Source organism: Ostrinia furnacalis, unplaced genomic scaffold (assembly GCF_004193835.3).
Source record: "Ostrinia furnacalis isolate ACB-3 unplaced genomic scaffold, ASM419383v2 OfSCF2306, whole genome shotgun sequence".
Taxonomy (NCBI): Eukaryota; Metazoa; Arthropoda; class Insecta; order Lepidoptera; family Crambidae; genus Ostrinia; species Ostrinia furnacalis.
Window position 1 is genome coordinate 33103 of NW_021132545.1, and position 25714 is coordinate 58816.

Here is a 25714-nt window from a genome sequence, read left to right on the forward strand (position 1 = left end):
TTAACACAACATTGTCTACGTATCTCATTACGAAAGCTAAACATGTTCCAAGAATCACGTGTATCGCGTAAATAGAAGCTATTTACTTAAAACATGTCACACTTGATTTCTAAACGCTAACATTTAATACCGGGAAAGATCCGTTGGAATTCTCATTCATGACAGTTCTGTGTACGTTTCATTAAAACGAAATGGAAATTTAATATACAGTGTGCTATTTTTACACTTGATCAAACAAAAGGGTTGATTCTACTGCTCTGATGCATCTGATTTTGTCAAGAGACTGAACTTTCAATATTTAACTCGTGGAACCCTTAAGACTAAGTGGTCGCATGAGACCGCGGTAACAAATGATTTCTATTGTGTCTCGATTCGCTGGTAATAATTGAAGGGTTAAAAAATACCTTTCCATACAAATTATCATCAGCAATCAGTCATTTAGTATGGGGAGGTAAATTTTTTTGAAACTTTGATTGGTCCTGCAGGAAAAGCATATGAGCAGTAGAATCCCCTTTGGTTTGATCAAGTATAAAAAACACCCTGTATAAATTGTGTAACCGCACACATCGCGGGCCGAGTTGAAGAATTCTCATTACCGACGAGACCGGCATCAGAATTTTCCTTTGTATTAATTGAGCACGTACAATACCATTCCATTTCTTCATTCAAAAAATTTAACAAATAATAATTTTAACAAGCGAGTAGAAAAGCTTTTTTGAATAATGTAAGTGATTTTTTTTTAAATTTCATCAAATTAATTTACGAGTGAAAGGTCAATAACAGTCATAATCGATGCAAATGTGTCTGAAAAAAAGAATTGACACATACCGGAAAGCTCATTAATACTCGTATTTGATGAAATGTAGAACTTACACATAACGACCCAGTAAATGCCTATTCATAATAGTTTGTTATTAAGTTTTGTACTTCGCGGGAAAGTAGACTTGTCACCATACACGTGTTACATGGAATAGTTAATAAGGTATCGATTCATATTGTTGTGGTGTGTTACACCTCCTCCCAGCCGTTCGAAATTATTATAATTACCAAAGTCAAGTACAGGTGAGAGAGTACATAGAACGTCAGATTATACTATAGATTTTTGTTGCAAAGATGCCACAGTATTTAGCGTGATGTACTGTAATAATTCAGAATTTAAATTCATTATTAGTAGACCTTTTTCCCAATATGGCTTGCCATACAGAATATCGACTGTGCTGAAAAGAATTGGCGAAAAAAGTCAGTCACCATTGTCAGCCTCTTATTTATCACATGGAATACCTGCCTGCAGTTACAATATGTAATATTTATTTATTTTATTTATTAATAGAACGGTAGTACCAATTACACTATTCATATGTCTAGCTAGTCAGGTAAAGTCCATGCACTCCTGTCATTTTCAAAGAAAGTCAAATAATGATATTACCTCAAATTCCGTTTCTTTACTCATGTGCTCAAATCATGCGTATGAATCAAACGTTGTGTGGGCATAACTCATAAACTATATCACTATAAAGGGGCTTAAAAATTTCAGCCGCAAAGCCATACCATCTTTACGACTGTTTCAAGATAGACCCATTAAATCTGACAGATTTCCCCGGAGACTAGGTACCTACTTATTCCACGGCTTCTTCTGATCCAAAGCAAAACCGTTTTCGATAATGTGTGAAATGTATTTTTAATTCTCTTTCTTCAATGTTCAAACGAGAGAGAATATTTTTCCGTGTCCGTATTAGTCCGTATTTCAGAAAGAAGCTTTAAACTAGTTGGAGATATAGATTCTAGAGAAATCTCTACGTTATGACTGAGATGGGATCGATTTTTGAACATTGCTTTTAGCCTGCACCTTATTCTACACTTGGGAATGCAATCCAATTAAGAAACCATACATTACTTAAAACAATAATAATAAAAACACTTGTACACCACACACAGAACAAGAACAAAAAATAAATACACAGGGACAGAGTACAATTTACAATAACGTATAAAACAATTAAAATATAGGGACAAAAGCAACGCGAAAATGTAGTCTTGTACAACTTGCTGTAAATCAAATTCAATTAAAAAACGCGCGTATAGTTTACTTGAGTCTAGCGCAATTGCGGGAAGCAAAATACGCGAGTAATCGGCGAGAGATCGATTTTGGCCCGATTCGTTTGTTCTGCCGAGAATCGATTACGTGCCGATGCTATGCTGTAGTCGGTTTTCTGCGTCGATGCCTTAACGGGTATTATTCCTGAAGTGGTTTTGATTGCTAGCATGCGCATACAGCTCACTGGCTGCTGATAGAAATTGTATCCGCTGAAAATTTTAAAATAACTTTGTGATGACCTTAGTTCTACAAAGTGCTAGCGAGTGTTAATTTCAGCTTTAAAAGATAACATAAAACACAAATAAAAGTATAGAGATAAAACATTCAGAAGCTTGTTACAAACAGTTAATTGGGCGTTAAACGCTTGTTTAAATTGACATTTTTCCTCTTATTTGTTGTCATATCACACAATTCAAAAGCAAAAAAAATGAAATAAAATCTTTTACTTTTAACTGAGCACACGTAAATTATTTAAAACTCTTTTTACTTGAAGCAGGGATCCCTTTTTAGAGACCTGAAACTTTTATTTTGGAAATCCAGTATCAAGGAGTTTACGTGTAACGCGTGTAATCCCAAAGTGGAGGCACACGTCTGTCCGCCTGAGGCCACGTGTAACGTACTCGTACCGCCAACTACCATTAATAAGGGTTTAAATTAATCACTCTTTAGAACCAACCGAAATTGCTTTTCAGGTACGCTTAATGAAAATAAAGATACGTAGCGCAAGACCACAACGAACGGTTTTACTATACTTTACCTAAAAGACTAATAGAAATCTATGATGTAAAAGGACAGGCCATTCGTAAAATAACAGTTAATACAAAACCCATAATTGTGTATCTTTTAGATTTTCAGGAAAAAAAAATGTCATCAATTCATCTCACCGCTTTTTCTTAAGCTTTAAAGCTCTAAAATCGTGTGACCAAATCAAACCATCAAATTTTGTCCCTCATGTTCTTAAAATATTCTTATCTTATCAGCAAAATGTTGGTTGGGCAATGGCCTACATTTGTTATTCCGTAGACTAACTATTTCGTTTTATGTGCATAATCTTACATCATCCAATATTTGTATCATCCTCGCGTAATTATCTAACACATCTCTTTCTTTGTTTCAGGTGTACAGATAGCTTATTTTGCAATAATAGGAACACAGATGTTCATGATTATTTTAAGTATATTCCTGCTCTACGGGATTTATAAAGTGAGTATGTATTTTTATATACTTTTCTGTATGTTATAAAAGTTTTAGTGTAAAAAAAGTAAGGAAAATACCCAGTAGGTACAAAGGCAGGAATTTCTTTTTACGGGTATTTGGGAGGGATATTTTAACCTCGAAAAATCCCTTTGACCGGATAGAAGTTATCAGTTAGGTATGTATCGATTCATCATGTAAACATTTGACACTGAATTCTTTAGGTCCGCAACCGTAAAAAAATGGCGACTCTGGATATCACAAACAAAGTATAGCCATAATGGCTATAGGAACCAAAAATATATTCACGTCATGATCAAAACAGAATAAGACTTTATTTGAGCATAAAAATGTAGCTGCTTCTGTCGAGAGCTTGAAAGCAATATGTTTTTAAGCCCGCGATTTATATTTTAATTACGGATTTAACTCGTATTTACGTACCAAAAATATCTGGCATCTGCTCTATATTGTAATGTTGATTTTATTGCCGACCCAAATAAACCCTCTTACCCAAATTGTTGGCGTCCCCGACACTTATTGTGAAAGGAAAGTTTGCCCACAACCCCGCATCGCAATATCAATACCATCTCTCTACAATTTAATTTACTTTTCATCTGTCCACACAGTCCGCAAACAGCAAAAGTTGTGTCTTTTGAGAATGAAAATTGTAAGCAGATCCTTCTGCTCTGCTACAGAAACTCGTACTTTACTATGTAAGCCAATATCCAATTACATACATCAGCACAGCACAAGTCCCTACTCAAGCTATAAAATTGTTATGTGCCATGACTGCGGAGTAGCATAATTGTAATATAGCGTGGTACAAGTTGGTATTATAGCAACAGCCTGATACACAACGCGTTGTCCTTAACGAGCAGCTTAATTATGGCTTTAAGAACATCATACATACTCTCTAGTCTCTACATGTTAGTTCACTAGACAATTATTCGATGTATTTACCGAAAATACGGTTCACTGATCTCTTTCATTCTCGTTTTCTTCTAAAAGATACATTGCATCTATAAGGCGTTCATCGGGCTATTCAAGATACACTTGCCAATGAGTGCTAAATACATTCTCAAATATTTTTTCTGCCACTGACATAATAATAATATTTTATACTTCGTCAAATATACATTTTTGATACTTTAATAACACTTAAAATTCGACAGAAAACTATTATAGAAAGCCAGCGACAATCATTGAAGAATCCGCAATACCTGTACGCAAATTCTCAAATATTGGATTAGAAATGACATTCAAATATAGACTTTATGTTATTGACTGAAGATCTGTATGTGTCATTCGATCGCACTAATAATGCGTTGAGTCGGATGCCGCAATCCTGGCTCCGATAAGAGCCCGACCTTCACCCACTTCGCTCATCCGCTCCTTGAATTCCTGTCCCAAAGTATTGGCATCGAAAAAGGGATAGTACTTGGGAGATGGAAGACCACTATTGTCGAAAAGAACAGCCAGGACATAGAGGCACAGAATACATAATGATAGATGTGACATCTTTATTATGATGCAATAAATAGGATGCACGCCGAAGCCACGAGGCCCAGTGCTGACCCTTGAACAAAATATGATTTCTATTCTATTATGTTTAGTTTCTCTATAGTCAGCCACAAAAGTAAAGGTAGTGATTATCACGTGTGAACGTGAATTAAATAATAATTAATTACAAAATTCAATGAATACTCGTACGATTCTACGATCTAGCAATGTAAAAGACACACTTGATAAGTTTAACCTGCTTTATACATACTAGTGAAGATTGAACCTTCCAATGATAATGTGCTAGCTGCTTCGTTTTTACTATGTGGGCACTCATAAAGATTGACATCCATTCAATTTTGACCCTTACCGATAAGAATTCTAGAGTCTGTTGCAGTCAGAAAATGCTAATATTTTCATACTGTAAAAGCTGTATGGCGTTAGGTGAGATTTGACCCTTCAGATATTGAAAAATATTTCGTTTTCAGATTTAGGGAAATATATGAGCATTATCCGTGTATTGTTTTTACATATTGTGTTATCTTTCAGGAAAATATTGCCTTCCTAGTTCCGTGGGTAGTGGGCTGTATGACGTTCATGGCGCTAGAAGCAATGGCCATGGTGTACTCCAATATACTTAGAGATCATGTTAACAAGGTAAGTTTAAAAGTTCCATTAAAAACTTTAGTGATAGAAAGGCTAGCAAAGTTAATGTAGCGTAGTACGGACGACAGCAAATTAAGGAAACATTGTAGCGTCTTATGTTGCTATTTTGTAACAACACGTAAATGTTCAGACGTGTGTGATTTCATTATGATCTAAATTAACATTATTTAGTAAGTACTGTGTCGAGATAACGTAGTAAGATCATAATGATTGCCAATTTCATTGTAACCAGTCAGATAAGAAGCCCATCGGCATGATAATTAGCAATGTGGCATATCTACCCATCTGCATCCGAGGCCCGATGTCATCAGCGTCAGACAATGACGCGCGACCGTCAAAGCAACAATGAACTTGCACATATCCGAGAACAACGAACAAAGGCCCTTGCTTGCGGCTGAGGCAAATTGCCGATTACAGTCACCCATTGTTTGCTCCAAATAGCCCTATGTTTGGTTAACACAACCAACAACGACCAAACGTAAACTCTAACACAACCGTCCAAGACCCAAACCCGCTTGCGGCTCACAGCTGGCATGCGAACGTTGGTCTTCTCCAAGATTCCAAATGGTACCAAATGTTACCTAACATATTTCAAACTTCTTAAAAGATATTCTCGCGGTTGCTTTGGAACGTGAGAACTATTGCACCAGGGATATATGGCTGCACTACATTTTATGGCCCTAGAATAAGTATTATACGATCCTCCAAAGGCTTTGTGACTTCGTAAGTAAGCGTCTCGGAAAATCTTTTCAAACAATCACGTTCGTATTTTATTACTGTATCCGAAATAGAAAGTAATAAATATCCGATCCCAAGAGTGAGTGGATGAATTAAAATAAGATTCAGGAGAGATTTATACTCGTATCAAGGACTGAAGATTTTATTATTCTTTTCGCAGATATGAAATTGAAGGATGGAATGAAAATGTCCTTAGAACGGAATACTTTTTCCTCTCATCCTGGTATTATTCAATGGTGTAAGATGTTTTCGATTATTAAAGTAAGGATCCGTAGTAGCTTCACAACTGTAGCGCTTAGGTATAAAAAAATACTACTGTATATGTGTGAATCAATAAGTAAAGTAACCTAATACCTACTGAAAATAAAGACCAACGATAACCTATATTTCAATAAAATTATTGAAATATAGGTAAAGAATAACAAAAGATATTGAATTATAGGTATCCCTAATGAAGGTCTTAAAGAATAAAAGATTAAACACGGCACGAAATATTCTGGGTCCTATTTTCTCTGTTGCGTGATCCGTTTTCGGTGTCTACGGCAAAACATCCAACGAAAACAAAAACGAAATTGAATCAATTTTGCCGGGAATGTATCCAGTAACGGGAATTTTCAACACAATTAAGACCTGATATTCACGTAACGTAGCTGATGAAAGGAACGTAATATAATTTCAAAACAGCAAGGAAGGAATGAAATTGCCTTTTGACATGTTGGGAACGCGATACGGTGTTTGAAAATTACTCGTAACTAATTTGTCACATCGTAGGTAACCTAGTTCCAACACACATATTTTGTTGTAATATAGTTTCAATATAATATACGTTGGGGGACGACCTTAGAGGTAGTATACATTTAAGGGTAATTATTACCTGTACTGAATTTCTAGTCACTTGTACCTACTTCATATGGTGCCAAGTCAATATAATGTTCTGTGGAATATCGTGACATTAAAACCTTATCTACACAGCCTAGTTTATTAATGCCTGTTTAACGAAAGTTTTCCGTGTGTACGCTCCCTAACATCGGAGGCTCGTAGTTCGTAGCACTACGAGACAGATACATAATTTAAGGCCCCGGTACACAAAGGACGATTCGACCTTATTTACATTAACAGGCTCATTTGCATAGCGCCCCCTGCCTGGTATAGAACAAGCGTATCTTATATTGCGTATAACTTATTTATCAAGCTATTGTAGAAAGTAGCTCGTTGCTTGATTTATTGAGGTTAATCATTAGGTACTATAACTACCAATGAAATTTGAGATAAAGTAGTTGTCCTAGCTAGTACTACCACAGGTACTACAAAAATTCGTAGTTTTGTGATGCTTAGCAGATTTCACGGTATCATTAGATTTAAAGAAAATGTGTAGTGAACTCAACACTCTTGTTAAGTTAGTCCTGATTAATCAGTAACATCAACATCTTCATAAATGCAAAGTATCTTCAACGTGGCACATTTTATTGAAATAACAAATTAAACATTGTCGATGAAAGACAATGAACTGAAAGTCCAAGCTCAAGGCCAACGACTGACCGTGACGCCAAGAAGCCCTACTAAAGCTCAGAAGCCGCAACAAATCAACGCTTTCTGACAAGCTAATATCACCTTTATTATTATCGCGAGTGAGTATATGAACGTAAAAATAATTATGACTTTTCCAAGCTTCTAGAATTCAATCTAAACTTAATAAAACAATCTTTAAACTTATACCCACGTAAACGTTTATTTTCGTTATTTTATAATTACAAATAAACATTTAACCAGTTTGATTGTTTAAATAAAGACAATGTGTAAAGAAACATGAACAATTACAAAGCTAAGCTTATAGGACTCTACACACCAAGTCCACCGACAGGTTAGGGGCGTGGTGTCGGCGGCTATATTTAAAAGGAATCATGTCGACGATGTCCAAACATGCAAATGGAAATCAATAGTAATGAAATATCTTTCAAAGAGTCATAAATCTTTGCTTTATCGATTACAGCATGTAAACAGGAGCTATTGTCATAATTATACTGCAAAATAGGGCGGAGTCAGAAGTGGAGTGGTTTATTTGATGAACGGCGCGATAGAGTCGCCCCGTACGATCTGGTTTTGGTATCATATTAAATTTAAGGTTTCAGTATCATATTAGTAGTGAAGTACGAGTATGTGATTTAAAGACGTCGCACATTTATCAACCCAGAAAAGGATCGTAACCGTATCAACTCGAGGCGGTCAGTATTCTTTGTATGAAACTCCATACTTACTGCAACGTACAGTTATCCGCACCGTAACGTAAACGCCTCGCCTTGCTATTTACAGTGCGCGAAAGAAGATGACAGCTCGCGAACGAAGATGACAGCTCGCGAAAGGCGATACGATGTTGATCTCTTTCCGAATTGATAAGTTTGCTATGAGCTTTAATGGTCAGAAAGTATAACTTCTCTTTTGACCCCAAACGACCAGTGTGCTTACCATGAGTTTACGTTAGGTGTGCTCGCTAGCGACTGCGTAAAAAAAATGACATTTAAATGTATGACATATTGTGCAGCGCCCCTAGCGGCTACTTTCAAGAAATAAAATCTTCATAGAATTTTTTGACGTATTCGCTAGCGAGCTCACCTAACGTAAACTAGTACACAGGAGAAGAAAACATGCAAAATAAAAACCGATTGTATAGTGGTAGTAAAGACAAGGCTTAAAACAAATCGTTGACCGATAATGCGGGCGCGGCCTTTAGCTGTTTTCAGCTGACTAAACACTAGCTTTTTTTTTAATGTAATGTTTGATACCAATATTCGGTTTTGGTTCCTATTCTATTTAACTTTATGAGTCTATTTCGCAAAGATTCAAACACGCAACCGTTGTTTTAGCTGATAAAAAACAACACTCCATTTATTTATTCTGTTCCTGATTGATAGAATCAGGCTGCTAATTTGAGGAAAACAACAACGGAATTGGATTCTAAACAATTTACACTGTTAATTGTAGGAAAAAGGTTTAATTTCAAGTTGTTTCTAAACAGTACAATATTACTTGGAAATCTCGATCACAATTATTACGGGAATGAACAAAGTTGTGTATAGCTTGTTTAAATTCAACAAAATTAAAAAATTTGAGAGTATTAACATGCTCTCTATTGGATATCAACAGAGATGTAGTATTATCATAATTTTAAAAAAAATCAGAAGTGTATCAATCTAGGTAGTTACTTTGCTTCGTAAATTATTGAATGCTTGTGCTTACTAAATTATTGAATTTGAATTTGGTTAAGTTTTATTTGATAATTCTATTATAATGTTCGTAACGAATCCCGTAAGCGCTTTGAGTTTTCTGTAAGTTCAGTATTTTTGATAAATATAATGCTTAAATGAAAAAGATGTGGGTTTGGAATTTACCAAACACTAAGGAATATATCGTCGTTTAATATGTGACACGGAAATTAAATTAAGCATTATGTAGTTTATACTTACTAGAAAGTTACTTTCCTTTAAACGGTAATCTCATAATTCAAGTCATATTATTCAAAGCTAATAAAACTTGGTGCTGTATTTATAATATTAGTTACTTTACCTTGAAAAAGTTATGAAAATTGAGTACTTTGCAGAAATGAGAAGTCCCTTAATTGAAATTGAAGGTGACTCCAAGTTATTCAACAAAAGGTCTAATCTTAGCTGCCTTATCTCCCTCAGGCTTAAAGTTCTGTTTTGGCGTGGGCTAATAATTTTATTGAACAAACGTTCACTGATTTTATTCGAAAATAAATACTTCATAACATTAAGTACAGTCAGTCTCAAATAGTTCGTGACACCCAAAGTAGCCAAAAAGTTCACAATACGGCTTTGTATAATTGCAATTAAGTTGTGTAGTCAACTTTTTGGCTACTTTGAGTGTCACGAACTATTGGACGCTGACTGTACCCACTTACGAGTACGTTACTACTTACTAACGTTTTACTGCTTTGATTAGATTTGGCTAACACAAATCTAGAAGCTATACCTACGGTCTGTGTAAAGGCCTGGTTTCCACCAAGACGAAGCGGAGCGGAGAGAAGTGTTTTGAGTAACCAATCAGATTTCCTGAACAACGAAATCTGATTGAATAATCAAAATACTTCTCTGCTCCGCTCTGATTTAGTGAAAACCGGACCTAACGCCTCTAATTAAGTTGTACAGATAATCCCTTCAAACTTCCTGCCCCGTACAACCAAACTGTGGAATTGACTGTCGTCTGTGGTTTTTCCGGACGGATACGATCTGTATAAACCTTCCATGAAACTTGTTTATGTTTGTTGCCAATAGATGTCACTGTATTTTGAGGGACGAAAAGCTGTACCGCGGTGTCCAGATTTTTTTCCCTGGCTTTATATACCTGGAGTATTTTGACATCTGTTAACCTTTGAGAACCTTTGACACCTTGGTGAACCATTGACAACCTGTGTCAAGCAATAAATTGTCACCTAAATATTGACGTCTTATTTATACCTAGATAAGAGTCCCTTAAGTGCGCCGAGAGTATCCGTGGTTTATTCACGATCTGCAAGCTTTCAAGAAGAGAGCGTACTTATCTTCATCTTAAAGGCCGGCGACGCACCTGTAACGCCCCTGGGACTGCGGGTGTCTATGGGCGACGGTAATCACTTACCATCAGGTGATCCGTCTGCTCGTTTGCCTCCTGTTAAATTAAAAAAAACAAGAAAAAAAGTTTAACCCCTTGAATTAATTAATTGACATGTAACTTTTACTGAGGTTATTAAATATTTCAATTTATGTAACAGAGAGTTATCGGTGTCTTTTATTGTTTTGTTTGTAACCATTGAAATAAAAACAAACCGCAACGTGAGCCAACATTGGTTTGATACCTGTGTACAAAGCGCACGCCCCGATAGTACTAGTAAATATTTTGTGAAACAATATTGACTGTCGCATTAGTATTCGATGAATTGTTTGTACTAAAAGTATCCAGCGGCAATCGCTGGACTTTCCATCGATTATTCTGATATATCGTTTGTAATTCGAATAACGATGTACCGTCTCTCGATTATTCAAATCCGACTAATAAATCTCGACGTTTCAATCAAATTCAAATTGGCATTGCTATTGGATTCGGTTTATTACGCAGAGTTTATGGTGATCTCGTTTTAATACCTCTCATTTAGTCACTTTATAATCCACTTGGATGAGTTTATGGTAATCATCTTGAATGAAGCTAATTTTGATGTAGTATTATTTAAATGACACAGAAAATATTTATCGAAAAATTGATTACACCAAACAAATAACAGGTAATAAGGAAATAACCCTACTCCTGGCGCAATCAGATAAAAAGACAATCAAAACACAAGCAAAACTTTAAAACCAACTTATCCTAAAATCAAATTTTCAGTCACTGAAAACAATATCATAGGTAAACAATTTCACAAATGTGTGTTTGAATTATTTATTATTGGGCACTTCAACACATCGCCTTTAAAAATCCACCTAGCGTTTATGGTTCATTTTATTCGGTAACAACAGTCGTAAACATCTAACACAGCTCGTTCCCACATTAACAGTTCGCCGCCGTATTGATTACAGTATTTGTCCTTCAACGCTTACTTAAGTACTTAAAGAAGAAACCGTATGAAGACAATCAAGTTCCTGATAATTTCAGCCTTCGGAACCATTCATTAATATTCCCTTCAAACAATGTGCTGTAATTAAAATTGCAGCCAATCGAAATGTCTTCTTCCTCCGTTCTGCGAAAATGGGATTGAAAATAGAAATTCAAATGTCACCATTCGTAGCTCTATTCACCGCGTACAGTGACATACAAGATAATAACGAAGAATCATTATGTATATAAAATTCTCAAATTACTCGTACGATACAGGATACGAAAATATTCAATTAGCGATATGAGTTCACATCTAAAAAATAAGGATTTGAAATCTCAAATCCTTATTTCTAGACCATCCGTCGCTGCTCTACAGAATCCTGTAGAGCAGCGTCTGATGGGCTGAATCATAACAAAAACAACACCTGAAATAAACGTTGTTTCATAAAAATGTAGTAAAATCAGATGACGCGACGTCACGTCATGTTTAAAGACCGTGATACCTGTAGGCCTAAGATTTTATCGATTTTACGCGATAAGATTTTATCACGGTGCGCATCCTAGTCCGGCTGGTGTACCTACTTAAAATCTAAAATCCTGATGTGCTGTCGTCCTATACAACCACTTAAACCTAATTAGTTGCCTGTCGTTGATTTTAAAAATCTTCACTCAGCGATCCAACATTAATATTTTGCTCCTAAAAAGTTGCTTTACATTTTCGTTTTCAAATCTTATGCTCAACCATGTTTACTTCAAGTTAAGGTATCCTACGTATATCATTTCGCAGGACTGTAATGAAAATTTTCTCTGTATCACACTTGTATAGCGACTGTATCCCTACATTTATACATCGGAAGCTTTAATTCGTCCTAAATTGGTACAGCGGAAGTGAAATAATGAACATGTGACAATTTACTTACGTATTGTTGAAAATGAAAACGAAAATTAATTTTATCTCAAATTTTCTTGCTAAAAGCTTGCGAAATAAACTCGTCTCATGTTACAAGTGGCAACTCTCCATTAATCAATCAACTAATTTATCGTCATACTCGGAGCTTTCGTAAAATCGAACTTGAAAATTTACTAAAAGGGGATCTCCGGAGCTGTAAGGGCTCATTTTATAGGCTGTTCTTGAGATGAATTGTTCCGAAGATAATAGCGTATTCATACTTTAATTAACAGTGTTTTTGCTATTGTTCCAGCAATTCGACGCTATGTGCAAAGCGGAAATTTCATTTTTAATACCAAGGATACTACTGAATGTAAGTAAAATAAATGATACATGGTAGATAATAACTGTTAGATGGATATGTGGACATCTTTAGGTTGAAAAGAATAGAGTAGACGCTAGCTTGTAACTCTTCTGATCATACTTCAAATCCAAATCCTTTGGCCACCGGAAAATTAGATAGTATCATGTCGTGCTCCTGAAGTGGATACTTAATGACCTCGTGATGATACCGCGAAGCATCATATCTCTGAGATCTGGATAATTTGATTAAAAAAATATGTCTTTAAGCTGTAAGTTCCCTGACTTGTGTTAATTGGCGTGCTGACATTATCTTCTCTTGCTCTCAGTGCCTATGCATATGGTGCGTCCTCCGACTATACCACCTGCTGCGCGCGGGAGTAAGCTGGAAGGGCGCGGCGCCCATCGAGCTGTGACTAATGCCGGCTGCGCCCGCCGGCCGCGCCTGCGAGTCGACGCTGCTGCTGGGCGGCGCCGAGAGCGACACCGACGCGAGCGTGCACTCGCTATGACGACTGGTAGCCCCTCCCGCGACGGCTGTGTCCGCGGAATCGGTTAAGTTTGTTAGATACCAAAATCAAAATCAAAAATATATCATTCAATTTTGACCACTACTGTTACTTATGAACGTCAAAATACAGTAAAAAAGGTAGCCCTTAAGGGCACTTTACATGTTTCCTTATCTTTTGGGCCCTACTAGCGTTACGGCCCTACCACATTTAACATGATAAACATGATAAACATGATACTCTGATGTTGGTTTCAACATTATTGGGAGGACTAAGTCAAGACTTGACACCGGCGCCAGCGTGCACTCGCTATGACGACTGGTAGGCCCCTCCCGCGACGGCTGTGTCCGCGGAATCGGTTAAGTTTGCTAGATACTACATTTAAAATTATTAACATGCTTGATGCTCTGATGTTGATTTGAAAACTGTTAGGAAGACTTAGACACCGACGCGAGCGTGCACTCGCTATGACGACTGGTAGCCCCCTGCCGCGGCTGTGTCCGCGGAATCGGTTAAGTTAGCTAGATACCACTTTTAACATGATGCTCTGATGTTGATTTCAACATTATTTCCCAATAATGTTGAAATCTACTAAATGTCAAGACTTAGGCCCTTTTCACATGTCCCGGTTGCCGGCTAACCGGCGCCGGGTACCCGGTGGTGAAGTGTATGGGCATGCCGGATTAATTACGCCGGTACATGTGAAAGCTACGTACCATGCCCATACACTTCACCACCGGGTANAAGTGTATGGGCATGCCGGATTAATTACGCCGGTACATGTGAAAGCTACGTACCATGCCCATACACTTCACCACCGGGTACCCGGCGCCGGTTAGCCGGCAACCGGGACATGTGAAAAGGGCCTTAGACACCGACGCGAGCGAGTGCACTCGCTATGACGACTGGTAGCCCCCCTATTACACGTGTATGTACAATGTACACATGGCTTGGTAAATGAGGTAGGACATAAAATTATACCGTCAGCAAATACATAAAAATTAAATGGTTTTTTTTATTTAATAAAAGTACTGAAATTGTGTAAAATACAGAAGCTACGCAAACATAGTCGATCGTGGCAATCATTCTTCCACCTAAGGCGGCGGTCACACGCAGCGTCGAACAAAGTTAACTTGATCTCGACGCACGTGCCGACACGCTGTTATAAATAATGAGTACAATAATTAAATTGTTTATTACGTGTGTAGGGTAAGCAATTATTTTGGTAAGCACAAAAATAAAATCTATAAAAAATTGGACAAACTTCAAATTATAACTGATCTATTTTATAATAAGTTCGATGTGTATTCGTCTATAATCGTTTGTAAATTTTTAAGTAATTACACTATTTATTATAAATTGATTGTATTTTAAATGTTTAATTGAGGTTCAGAGAAAAAATGCTAACTCAGTAAAAAATTACACAACGTGTTATGGTTTTTGCAAAATATCTAGGTACACAGTAAGTAGTAAAAAAATTTTTTGGGACTCTTTTATGGCAAATAAAAACCTTAGAAGCCTTATTAGGCTTATATCGTATTCGATACGATATACATTACGTATTTTACGAAAGCTAAATACGCGTTACGAGATGTTTTTTCACTAGATGAGCAATTGTATTCTTTGAACCTTAGTATTTTAATTAATAGCTATTGTTATTTTAAAATATTCTCTTACAATCAAATTGCTGTGTTTAAAACACAAGATATTTTATTACAATTGAACAAAAACTGTTATTCTACTCCTTTGTTGGAAACCTAACACTGACTGTAAATATCAATTTAACCGTATATAGAGATAGTTTAGACAGAACTGTATATAAAGTAATATAGATGTATATTGTTAAAACGCGGAAAAAAGTCTTCTTTAACGCTTGTATATAGAAACTGTTGAAAGAACTCCATTGGATACCATATACTACTGAATAGAATACAATATGAATACATATTATAGATTAAACATGTACAACAAAATATAGTAAAACCAGTTATAAATATTTAATTACAGTGATGCAAATATTATCATAAACGTCTAATAAAATGAATGTTGATAACCAAGGTTTGTTTATTAATCTTCCCCTTTTGTTCCTAGTTAATTGGTTCATCATAAACTAAAAAATGTTTAGCTGAAAATTGAAATCTGTCTTTCTTTATACCAAACATCGACACAAATGAAAACTATGAATAATGCATGCATGTAGGTATCAGTTAGTGACTAAAATACTACTAAAATACGTCTTAATAAAATAGCAAGTTCAATTGTTATTCGACATTGACGTATTACGTCAGCCAGCGGCTACGTCTATTAATGACGGACATTTGTCAACAAAATGGCCGCGTAACCTGTGGATACCTGCGCAATACGACGTCGCATAATTACGGCAATGGCTATGATGGACACAGGAACACTCATTAATCACCATAACTACCCCATGAACCACGTTGAAGTAATATCAGTCAATAACTACTCGTAGGTAAGTAGGTACTCTCTAAAGGAAGAACTCTACAATCTACATGAACTGCATTTCTGTATGTCTTAGTTGATTGGTTTAAAAAATAATTCCTCGATCTATAAATTGTCGCTAACTTTTAACACCACTGAAACTAACTTGTGTATTTTTTGTTACGTCGCTCTTGCACAGCCTATCAAATAAGTAGCTAAGTATTTTCTAATATCATAATACACTGGACTGCAAAGAAAAAGGGGAAAACAAAAGATACTGGAAAAACTACGCATTTTTATTTATTTTGCAAAAATAAAAAGCTTGAATGAATTATTTTTATTACTGGTCAGGTAATTTGAACATATTGAAGCCGACTACTAACCGAACTTTTTCTTTGCGGTCCAGTGTACAACCCCATTTTGTCACTAGACGTGACGCCATTATTACATCTGTAGTGTGCCTATATCATCACAAACGAGGATATTAGAAATAACTGTAAAAACACATTATTTACACGACCGCTAATCTAGTTACTGGAGCACCGCAGTGATTAGTGTTAGTGCTCCTCATTTCTCATTCCATAAAGTAACACAAAACTAATTACGTAAGTAAAATTCTTTTCGTTGTTTTTTTCTTGCCAAATCCAGCTTCTCCCACACTTAATATACAAAATTAAATCGCCTGAATAAGAAATTTAAACATAACAAACTACCTGGTAGAACCGGACAGAGCGTGCCTTCCGAAGAATGAAGAATAGAATGATATTTATCAAATTGAAAGTATTTATAGGTAAAGGTGAAGGCTCGCTTCCACCTTTCGGCCTGATGATCACTTTCCATCAGTCGAGAAGCAGACTAAGAGCTTCCTCGTAGTGGATAAAAAAAATCCCTTTGCGTATTTTATTGCAACATCTTAACTCAAATATTGGTGTGTTTGGCGTGTTATTACCATGTTAAATCATTTAGAGAAATATCATATTATTCAAAGTTAGGAAACGTAAATAAATATTCACTGGACTTAAGTAGGTATAAAATAAGTTATGTTTTTTAAATCATTATCATGAAAATTTTGTCTCGAAATTAGTGACACGCACAAGCACAATAATGAATAATTCTACAAAAACTACACTGACTTGAATACAACTATTTATTAGTTCTATAAGTACATCTAATTGTCCGTTCGACACACAATGTCATTCCTAGAAACACTCGTAATGATAGCTCACACTCGAATAAAGTAACTGTCCAAAAACTGCTGCGAATGTTACTTGTCTGTCCGAAAAATGAAGTCTTCCATTTAAGAATAGAGTGCTTATTCAGCAAGACTAAATTTTTCCAGTGGAAAAGCAAAATGCATTTTATATCGCAGTTTATCAGCTACGAATGCTCACTTTCACGAAATTGAAAAATTAACGATAGTAATTTATCACGAGAAGTGCAAGTCTGGAGTATAAGTTTAAACACCTTGGCCGCATTGTCGTGAATCTTGGTACCATTTTGATTTCTATTACAAACATCAAATTAATTATAATTTACAGAATAAAATATTTGATAATGTTGTAAAATAAAACACACCGCCTACGACAGTTGATTATACCACCGATTATGATCAGTATCTCGTTTGAAAGCCTTTATTATGGTACGAGTAATCTTCATCATTATAACTATAGTTTCCCAAAACACCCCCTTTTCAAATATTCATAGCATCATCGCCTTATTTATATTTATTTATTTATGAATACAATGGCCCGCTGTAAAGTGAATCAGGGTCACGTGGTAGTCTCATAAATCCTTCAATCACGAACCTTTCTACTCCATATATGGGGGCAGCCTATACAGCCGGTTTCCTAACTTATTACCACTAAGGCTCGGTTGCACCATCTTACTTTAACTTTGACAAATATCAAAAACCTGTCAAACTCCATACAAAAAACACAGATTAACGTTATAGTTACGGTCAAAGTTAAGTGACGCAACTCAGCCTAAGTAAATATAGACAGTGGATTGTGATATTTGTGATTACATGCTAGTAATAATAGTAGCTGGCACTAGGTTGTTCTTGTGAGTGTTGCTCAATGATTTTTTTTCTTTTCTTGATATAGGCTACTTGATGAAGCTTACTTACTATATTCAATAGAAGAGACGAAAAGCATGCTTTTGGTTTGAATTATTAAAGTAAGACCATAAAAACATAAAAGTATAAATAAAAGATAACAACATCATTTGCAGATTTCCACACAAGATTTTTCTTTTAACCGAAAGCAAATCTTCTCGAGTTCAAGTGCGACTCAATAACATGGGAGAAATGTATCCGTCTCACCCTTTCAGCTATTACTTGAGTTTGTGTACGGTATCTCGATAAATATTTACTGGGGCGGCGGTGACTAATGGCGCGGAGGGCTGGCTCAAGCGTGTCTCATTAGAGCCACTCGGCGAAATCGCTTGGTCAGAACCTTTTGTTTTTATACCCTCTAAATAAACCTTCTTAATCTCTATTTTGTTGGCTAGTAGTGCGTGTGGAAAAACTTTATATGTGACTTCACTTCCTGAACCTTTTTCGGGCCTACTCCGAGTGTTTTATGTCATGTCAAAAATACTTATTTTTAAGTAGTTTTAGGCTCATGCAAGCATACGATAAGCTGTTAATTGAACGTTTTATTTCACCCAAGAAAATAAACGCAAAAGCCGTACTCATAAGTCTCTATAGACCGTCTCTAGTTTATTTTCTGACACACAAGTACATTCTGAAATTATGGCACCATCAATATCATCTAAACACGGACGCTGATTAATAATCTCAGCTACCTACCATTTGACAATATTATTTATAAAACAATTCAGCTTTTGCTAAATAAGTCGTAAACTAACGAAGCGGCAAGCGCCAACGTTTATCACCGACTTTTCGTCGTTCGCCAACGGCCTACCTTCGATGTCGGGGAACACGGCAATTATCACCGCGGCTTCAAAGAGTGCGCTTAATTATAAAGCTTTTGTATCGAGGATATGGCGCTGCGTACGGTGCCTCTTCCAGTTATTATTTGCTGAAGATTATTATGTGTTACTAGATGAGAAATGTTATTTGAAATATTTTTAAACAATAGACGTGTTGACACCACCAATCAATTGACGTACTTTTTAAAACTGTCGAAACGAAACTCTCCCATAGATTTTGTATGGCACTACAAGTAAATGACGTCACTATTTTGTCAACTCAAATAAACTACTTTTTTCAATTACAATGCGACCAAAAATCGTAATTTACAGGTAATTTCAAATTAATTAAGTTTTGAAGACCAGAACGAAGTGTTTTTTTAGAAAAGTTGTGATTTCGAATTATTGGGGAATGTTGTCAAATTGTCTACTATATCTATAATTACTAAGCTACAATTTCTAAGCTTTTAATAATTAATAACATTTAAAATTAAGGTACGATAGCCGAACGATGAAGGTGTCGGACTGGCCAACTCGTGATCTAAGAAACGCGCCGCTCGACTATTGTACACAAGCATATTAAGCTTACCACGAGGGTTTAACTGGATTGGATGAAGATGTATTGGTGGCAGATCTCCCACTCGATGGACAGACGATCTGGTAAAGGTTACGGGAAGCGGCTAGATGCGGGCAGCGCAGGACCTGTCGTTATAATGGGGATAACCTAACTATGCGATACAAAGGAGGGTAAGTATTTATTGTGTAAAATTATGGACAAAAGGTAAAAAGTACAATGTGTCATTTCTGAGTCGCGTATTACATAGGACTGTATAAGGTAAACGATATTATTACTGTGCTTGTAATAAAAGCCATTTTGCAACGCAAATAGGTCCAAACAGGTAAATAGATGTGCAGTTGACTCTACATCAGCCTAAAGCGAAAAGGAGCCTCCAACTTCCAGTTCATCCAGTGAACTATATCTGAGTTGCACACAGGTACCTACAATAAACCTACAGGCACAGTCAGACGGGTCGGCCTTTGTCGCGTCATACGCTGTATTTCGGAAACCGTTCACTTTACGCCGCTCTGTGTGAAAGAAAGGCAAAATGAACGGAGCTTGATGTTTGCATTCGATTTTACATTCTACTTTGATTTTCAGTGCAGTTTTTTTCAGTTATTTGCAAACAAGAACCGGATCTGGTGAAAATAGAAACTGTAGAGTATTTTTGGAGCTGTAATTTGTTACAGCTTTCTCAAAAATTCATTCAGTCAAAATATGAAGTGACATAAGGATTTAAGAATGGAGGATGCGAGGTCTCATAACGGTTTAGAAACACAGGAACTCAAATAAATACAATTAATAGTTAATTTTAAACATACACCAAACCCTATTACGTACATTGAGTTATAATGTACTTACATACGCTGTTGAAATGAATTCGTTAAAAAAAACTGGACTAAGTACGTATACGCTCGCAAATAACTAGCAAGATCATTTTAATAATGCTTAAGAGTCCGTGTGACCAAGTTTAAGCCCAAAGCGTTCCAAAGTGCAGTTAGTACGTACTATCGCAGAACTTGCAACTTGAAGGAGGTTCAAATCGTTGTAATAGAGTGAGCTTAACTAACTTTGCCTTGTATTTACTGTCGTGGGTCAGCCTTATAGCCACTGGCTATAGTATTCAGGCTATTCAACTGTTCAGCAGTTCTCTTTACTGTAATGTTACGAAGTTCTGAAATTACTACGTTGCAGGAATGGATCTAACAACATAACATTAAAAAATTGCAAGGTTGTTTAAACAAGTATATTATTATGTAGTTGTAAACTCTGAATCTTGTTAAAATACAATGATTTTGGGTCAGGGTCCAAAACAGCGCTCTTATAAACTGTCGAATAAAACAGAATAAATTTTACACTGGGCCTTTTCGCTTTAATTGTGTCAATTAGTAGTGAGCTTGATTGGAACGATTGTCAGTTACTTGCCTGCTCTCTCGTTTATTAATATTTAATTGATCGCAAATAATACCAATGTTCTTTTCCAGCTCTTAACCTAAATCTACAAAAGCTTTAAGGAGTATAATAGCGTGAACTTGCCAAGTAAATGGTGCACAAATTACCATATCAGCGTAATATAGGCGCACGAAACTTTGCTCTCTATCTGCCACTTGCACTAAGGCCACTCCAAACTTGCAGTCGCCGCTATTATACGGCGCGATTAGTTTGACCACTGAAGAGCCCTTGGAAGCGACTTCAAATGTGAGATAAAAGACTGACTTGTGAACAATTTCACTAATTTTAGAATATAGAGTGAAGTAGGCTTTATGGCTTTTAATATCTACATTTTTTTATGGCAGGCATTGACCACAATCGCATCTGGTGTTAGTGAGATGCAGTCTAGGATGGTACATATCTGCCTTGAAAGTGTCTATTCACTCTCACCTTGAAAAAAAATGAATTATAGTGTTCAGGAAAGACAGCAACAGACAGCGAATTCCAGTCCCTAGCTGTTCGCATTATAAAAGAGTTATGAAACGCTTAGTGCGAGCTTGTAGAATGTCGACGATGTTGGGATGGTAACGCTAACCTGTGTCTGGTTCCTCGGTGATGGAAGTTATTCTACTATAGCAGCTAAACTCTGTCTTTCCTGAAGTACAGTTACAAGTAATAGATAAGACAACCTACACTTATTGGGAATAGAACAGAATCAGATTACGACTAATTCTGTTCAATGGATAACCACCACAATAATCTTTACTGACTGAATTCATTCAATCCTTACATGTAATATTTTGCCAATTCACGGTTTTCTGTAAATACTTCTCAACTTTCTCACCCTGCTGTTACTTCAGGTATTTCAACAAGCTTTATCAGTTACTGCAAAACGTTACGTGTAAAACGAACTTGAAGGAACACTTCGCCAAGATCGTCGCAAGAACCATTTACAATCTCGGCAAGTCGCCTTGGCTCGGACGGTTATTATCATTTCAAATGCAATTTAAACTTTGATGCGACTACCTGCGCTGCTGGACGAAGCTTAACCTAAGTAGAAGCCAATATAAAAACGGCATACGGCGTACTTAAGTTTTATTCTGAAAATTCATGCTATAGTTAGTTCAGGGAGGCACCATTTTCATACAAAAAACTCTTTGTTATTGTCTGATATGCTGTCGACTGTACCTAAGTAAGGATATAAAAATGTTACGAGTACTTTCGAAATGATAGAACATGATTGAGGGGTGTCCCGGGTTTTTATGAGAGGTTTTGGGAAGGGACATACGGGTACATTATTGGTATCTATTGAACGGCAATGGGTGATGGTTACTAAGTAAATCGGATGAATCAAAGGTTTGAAAATATCACTTTAATTTATAGCAAATACAAATTAATGTATTATTACCTACTAGCGGCTGCCCGCGACTATGGTACGCGTGGACTTCGTTTTACTCCCTTGGACCCCCAAGGGAGTAAAACGAAGTCCACGCGTGAAGTTTCGTAAAATCCATTCACAGCGGAGGTGTTTCTGAGATTTCATTATTAATCAGTGAATGGCATTTCGATAGATTATACAAGTTACAAAGAATCAGAAACATTTTTCATCATTCGGAAAGAAATCAACGGAAATCGATTCGATCGTTTTAAGAATCCCCCATTGCAAACTGCCACATGTCCTTGCATATTAGATGCGGTTTGTCTACTTTTCCATTCAGCTGTCGAATGGCTAGTAATTTATGTGAGCGTTGAATACGTCACAAAATAGCTGCTTTGATTGACGTCTGGAACATTTAAAACGCGCTCTTTGTGCCGTTGAAAAAAGGCGTTTTTATACATTCTGTAAAGTAAGCTTGAGCTTAACTAAAAATGATGATAGAGTTTTGGTTCATACATTACGTGCGTTGCGTAGTAAGGTAGGTATGTGATGACAGTTATCGTATCTTATGTTTTACAAGAGAAGAAGAATCAGCAACCAATTCGTTTTGTTAAGAAGAACAACTTTTAAAACATACCTTCAAAAACACAGATATAGATGACCCACGCTGAACTGTCCCACCAAACTCAATGACAGGGGGCGCTACCATCGTTCAACTATATGGTTTCCAACATGGCAAAAATCGGAACTAGCGATCCGGTATTGACGGTTGACAGTTCAGTATTTTGGAACTACTCTTATTGATAAATAAATAGTGTTCTAGTATTCAGAGTAGCCGCTATTCTTATCAATACACAAAGATAAGTCTAAAAATGCTATTCGATAAAAGCTTTACCCCATTAATTCACCTAAGTTCTATTATGGGGCGCGCGAGTGAAGGCCACAATCCCATAGCATTACGTACCATATTGCGTGCGTGAACAAATATCATGGGCGTGCGTCTCTATTGGTAATATGATTAACAAAACGAAACTTTCCTTTTAACGGTGACAATGGTAACTAGCCACATATCATGATCCATATTAATAATTACAAAACCCATTAAGCAATCAACAATTTTCTGACATCAATCATAATTTTACTAGGCCCTTATGTATAATATCAGATTATGTATTATACCTACGTAAGCCAGGTCTCAAGCGCATGTTTTGTTCTTCACAATCAACAAAATCATCTCAACACTCTACAAAATTGCGTACAAAAAATGTTTAATGTTGACAGTTTCTTGTTGATTATGTAGAGCAAAACACGCACTGGAGACCCGACTTTAAATAAACTTTAAAATATTCCACTTATTAGTCAAGTTCAAACTTCTGTATAACTAAAGCTATTGACGATAAGTTCCAATGTGAATGCAACGTCGCGAACTGCAACTAAGTTATTTTACTGCCAACGAGACTACATTAAACTAACTTAAAGTGCCTATCTTGTATCCGTGCTCGCGAATAACTCCACGATTTAGAACTTGAGCGTTTTGTATGATACCTTGAAGCTTAAGTCGTGAAGGAGTTTAGCTTGGCTGAAGACTATTAGGTCTTTGCATGAAATGTGTAATATAAGAATAGTGAGTGCTAAACTGAATAGTAATAATAATTTTGACTAGGACTTAGTACTTTCATGTTTTCTTAATTTTATATCTGCACGTTACGTTAATTTTCATCAGCTAAATTACTATTGATCCCAAAAGGAAAAGTATTTTAGCTCTAGCAATGGGGACCTAATAATTTGTAAATTAGTTTGGAAACCATTGAGATACACCTTATTAACTTGATCCCATCCCACTTACGCCCGTATTCACAAACATTACTATGAGGTTTCACATTGCGCGTGAACGCACAGGGTGACATACTGACCAATCACAGATATCTATTCAACGCTGTGCGTTCAATTTGCTGCTTCACTTAAGCAAGCATCGTTTGTGAATACGGGCATTAGGCCGTATTGAAAAATATGGGTTTCCGAACCGGGCAAGGTAGTCGTTTCGATTAGATTACCAAAGGACTTAGTTACATCATCAGCATCATGTCATAAACAACAAATTACAGCTCGAACCATGTTTCTAGTTAAATTTTGTTCGATTGCTCCGAGCGAATTCGAACCCAAATCTATAAACTAACTTCTACAATATTCAAAATTAAATTTTCTGGGCGATATCTACTAACTAATAGTAATAGTAGTTCAATAACCCCGACATTTAGATTTAAGACCCACACTGAATTTAGCAATCCATGGAAATTCCAGAATTTCAGAGGATATTTTTACCCAAAAATAAAGTAGCATAAATATGTACTATAAAGACACGTACCTATATTTTAGCTTAATAAAGTGTTATCTAATAACCCACTATTTTGACTTTTCCTGAGTGCGGTTCATTCCATCGTTCACAGGCCACTTACTTAGCTGTCCCATCAAAGCATAATCCCATTCATATCCATAAAAAGCGTGCAAATGTGGCTATAAAATAAAAATCCATATTGCTAAGTAGCTATAATCGTAAAGGTGAGTACGCACTTATGTTTTACGGTATCATAAAATCGGTTATCAGTTTTTAACGAAAGCAACTTAACTGTGATCAATAACTTTATCGCTTCTGCGAAAATATCAACGTCAGTGCAACTTTTTAAAGCTATGATATCGTTAATGGATTTCATATCCTCACTTGTCTAACTCAAAGTTTTGTTTCTTTAAACGGTGACTTGATACAAAACTTTGTATTAACTGTCATGAATCTCAATTTGAAAGTTTCCAACTTTCCTTTACAATTTATATCAAAAAATACCTCGAATTTGCGTGTGACTAATCCTTTTTGATGTCTTCTACCATAAAGAACAGTATTCTTAGTTTTGATTTCACATCTGAAGTTAAAGAACCAATTGACTTTGTGAACATGAAAACGTGTGATTCAATTCCAATAATTTTATGCGCTGATCAATAGACTCGGTTCAGCGTTGCCAGGGGCGTGTTCATTTGTAAAACGAGCTTTTCCGAAGAATTTGGCCAAAAATCTTTGATAAGCCGAAATTACCTTTGAAACATTCAAAGTCCTCGTGAGCATGTCTCAGCCTCGTAGTCCTTATTACACAGTTGTGATGAAATACAACTTCTTTTATACGGATAAAGAACGTGTGAAGAAATTATAAACTGTTTCATGAACGTGTGCTATGAAAAATAAGTTAGTATTTCACAGTTAGTCAGTTAAGTATATTAGACAGATTGATCATCAAATCATTTTCTTATTTGATAACAATCTACTAGTAAGTATAGGACTATAAAAAAGAGATGAAAAAAGAAGAACAGTATTATTGAAACATGTGACGTGTAAAATCCGAGTTTTGCTGAATTTTAACTTTTTTATTTTCTTAGCCTTATTAATAAGTAT

The 25714-nt window shown here is 36.1% G+C and overlaps 1 protein-coding gene across 1 annotated transcript in view; it reads left to right on the top strand.

The window, feature by feature from the left end:
• The window catches only part of LOC114355009 (uncharacterized), a 42834-nt gene extending 29188 nt beyond the window's left edge, over window positions 1-13646 (top strand). The window contains exons 3-6 of the mRNA XM_028307656.1: window positions 3213-3298; window positions 5339-5446; window positions 12979-13038; window positions 13355-13646. Coding sequence (XP_028163457.1) covers window positions 3213-3298; window positions 5339-5446; window positions 12979-13038; window positions 13355-13441 — 341 coding nt within the window. The 3' untranslated portion in view covers window positions 13442-13646. The remainder of the gene's footprint in view (window positions 1-3212; window positions 3299-5338; window positions 5447-12978; window positions 13039-13354) is intronic.
• Window positions 13647-25714: the final 12068 nt, after the last annotated feature.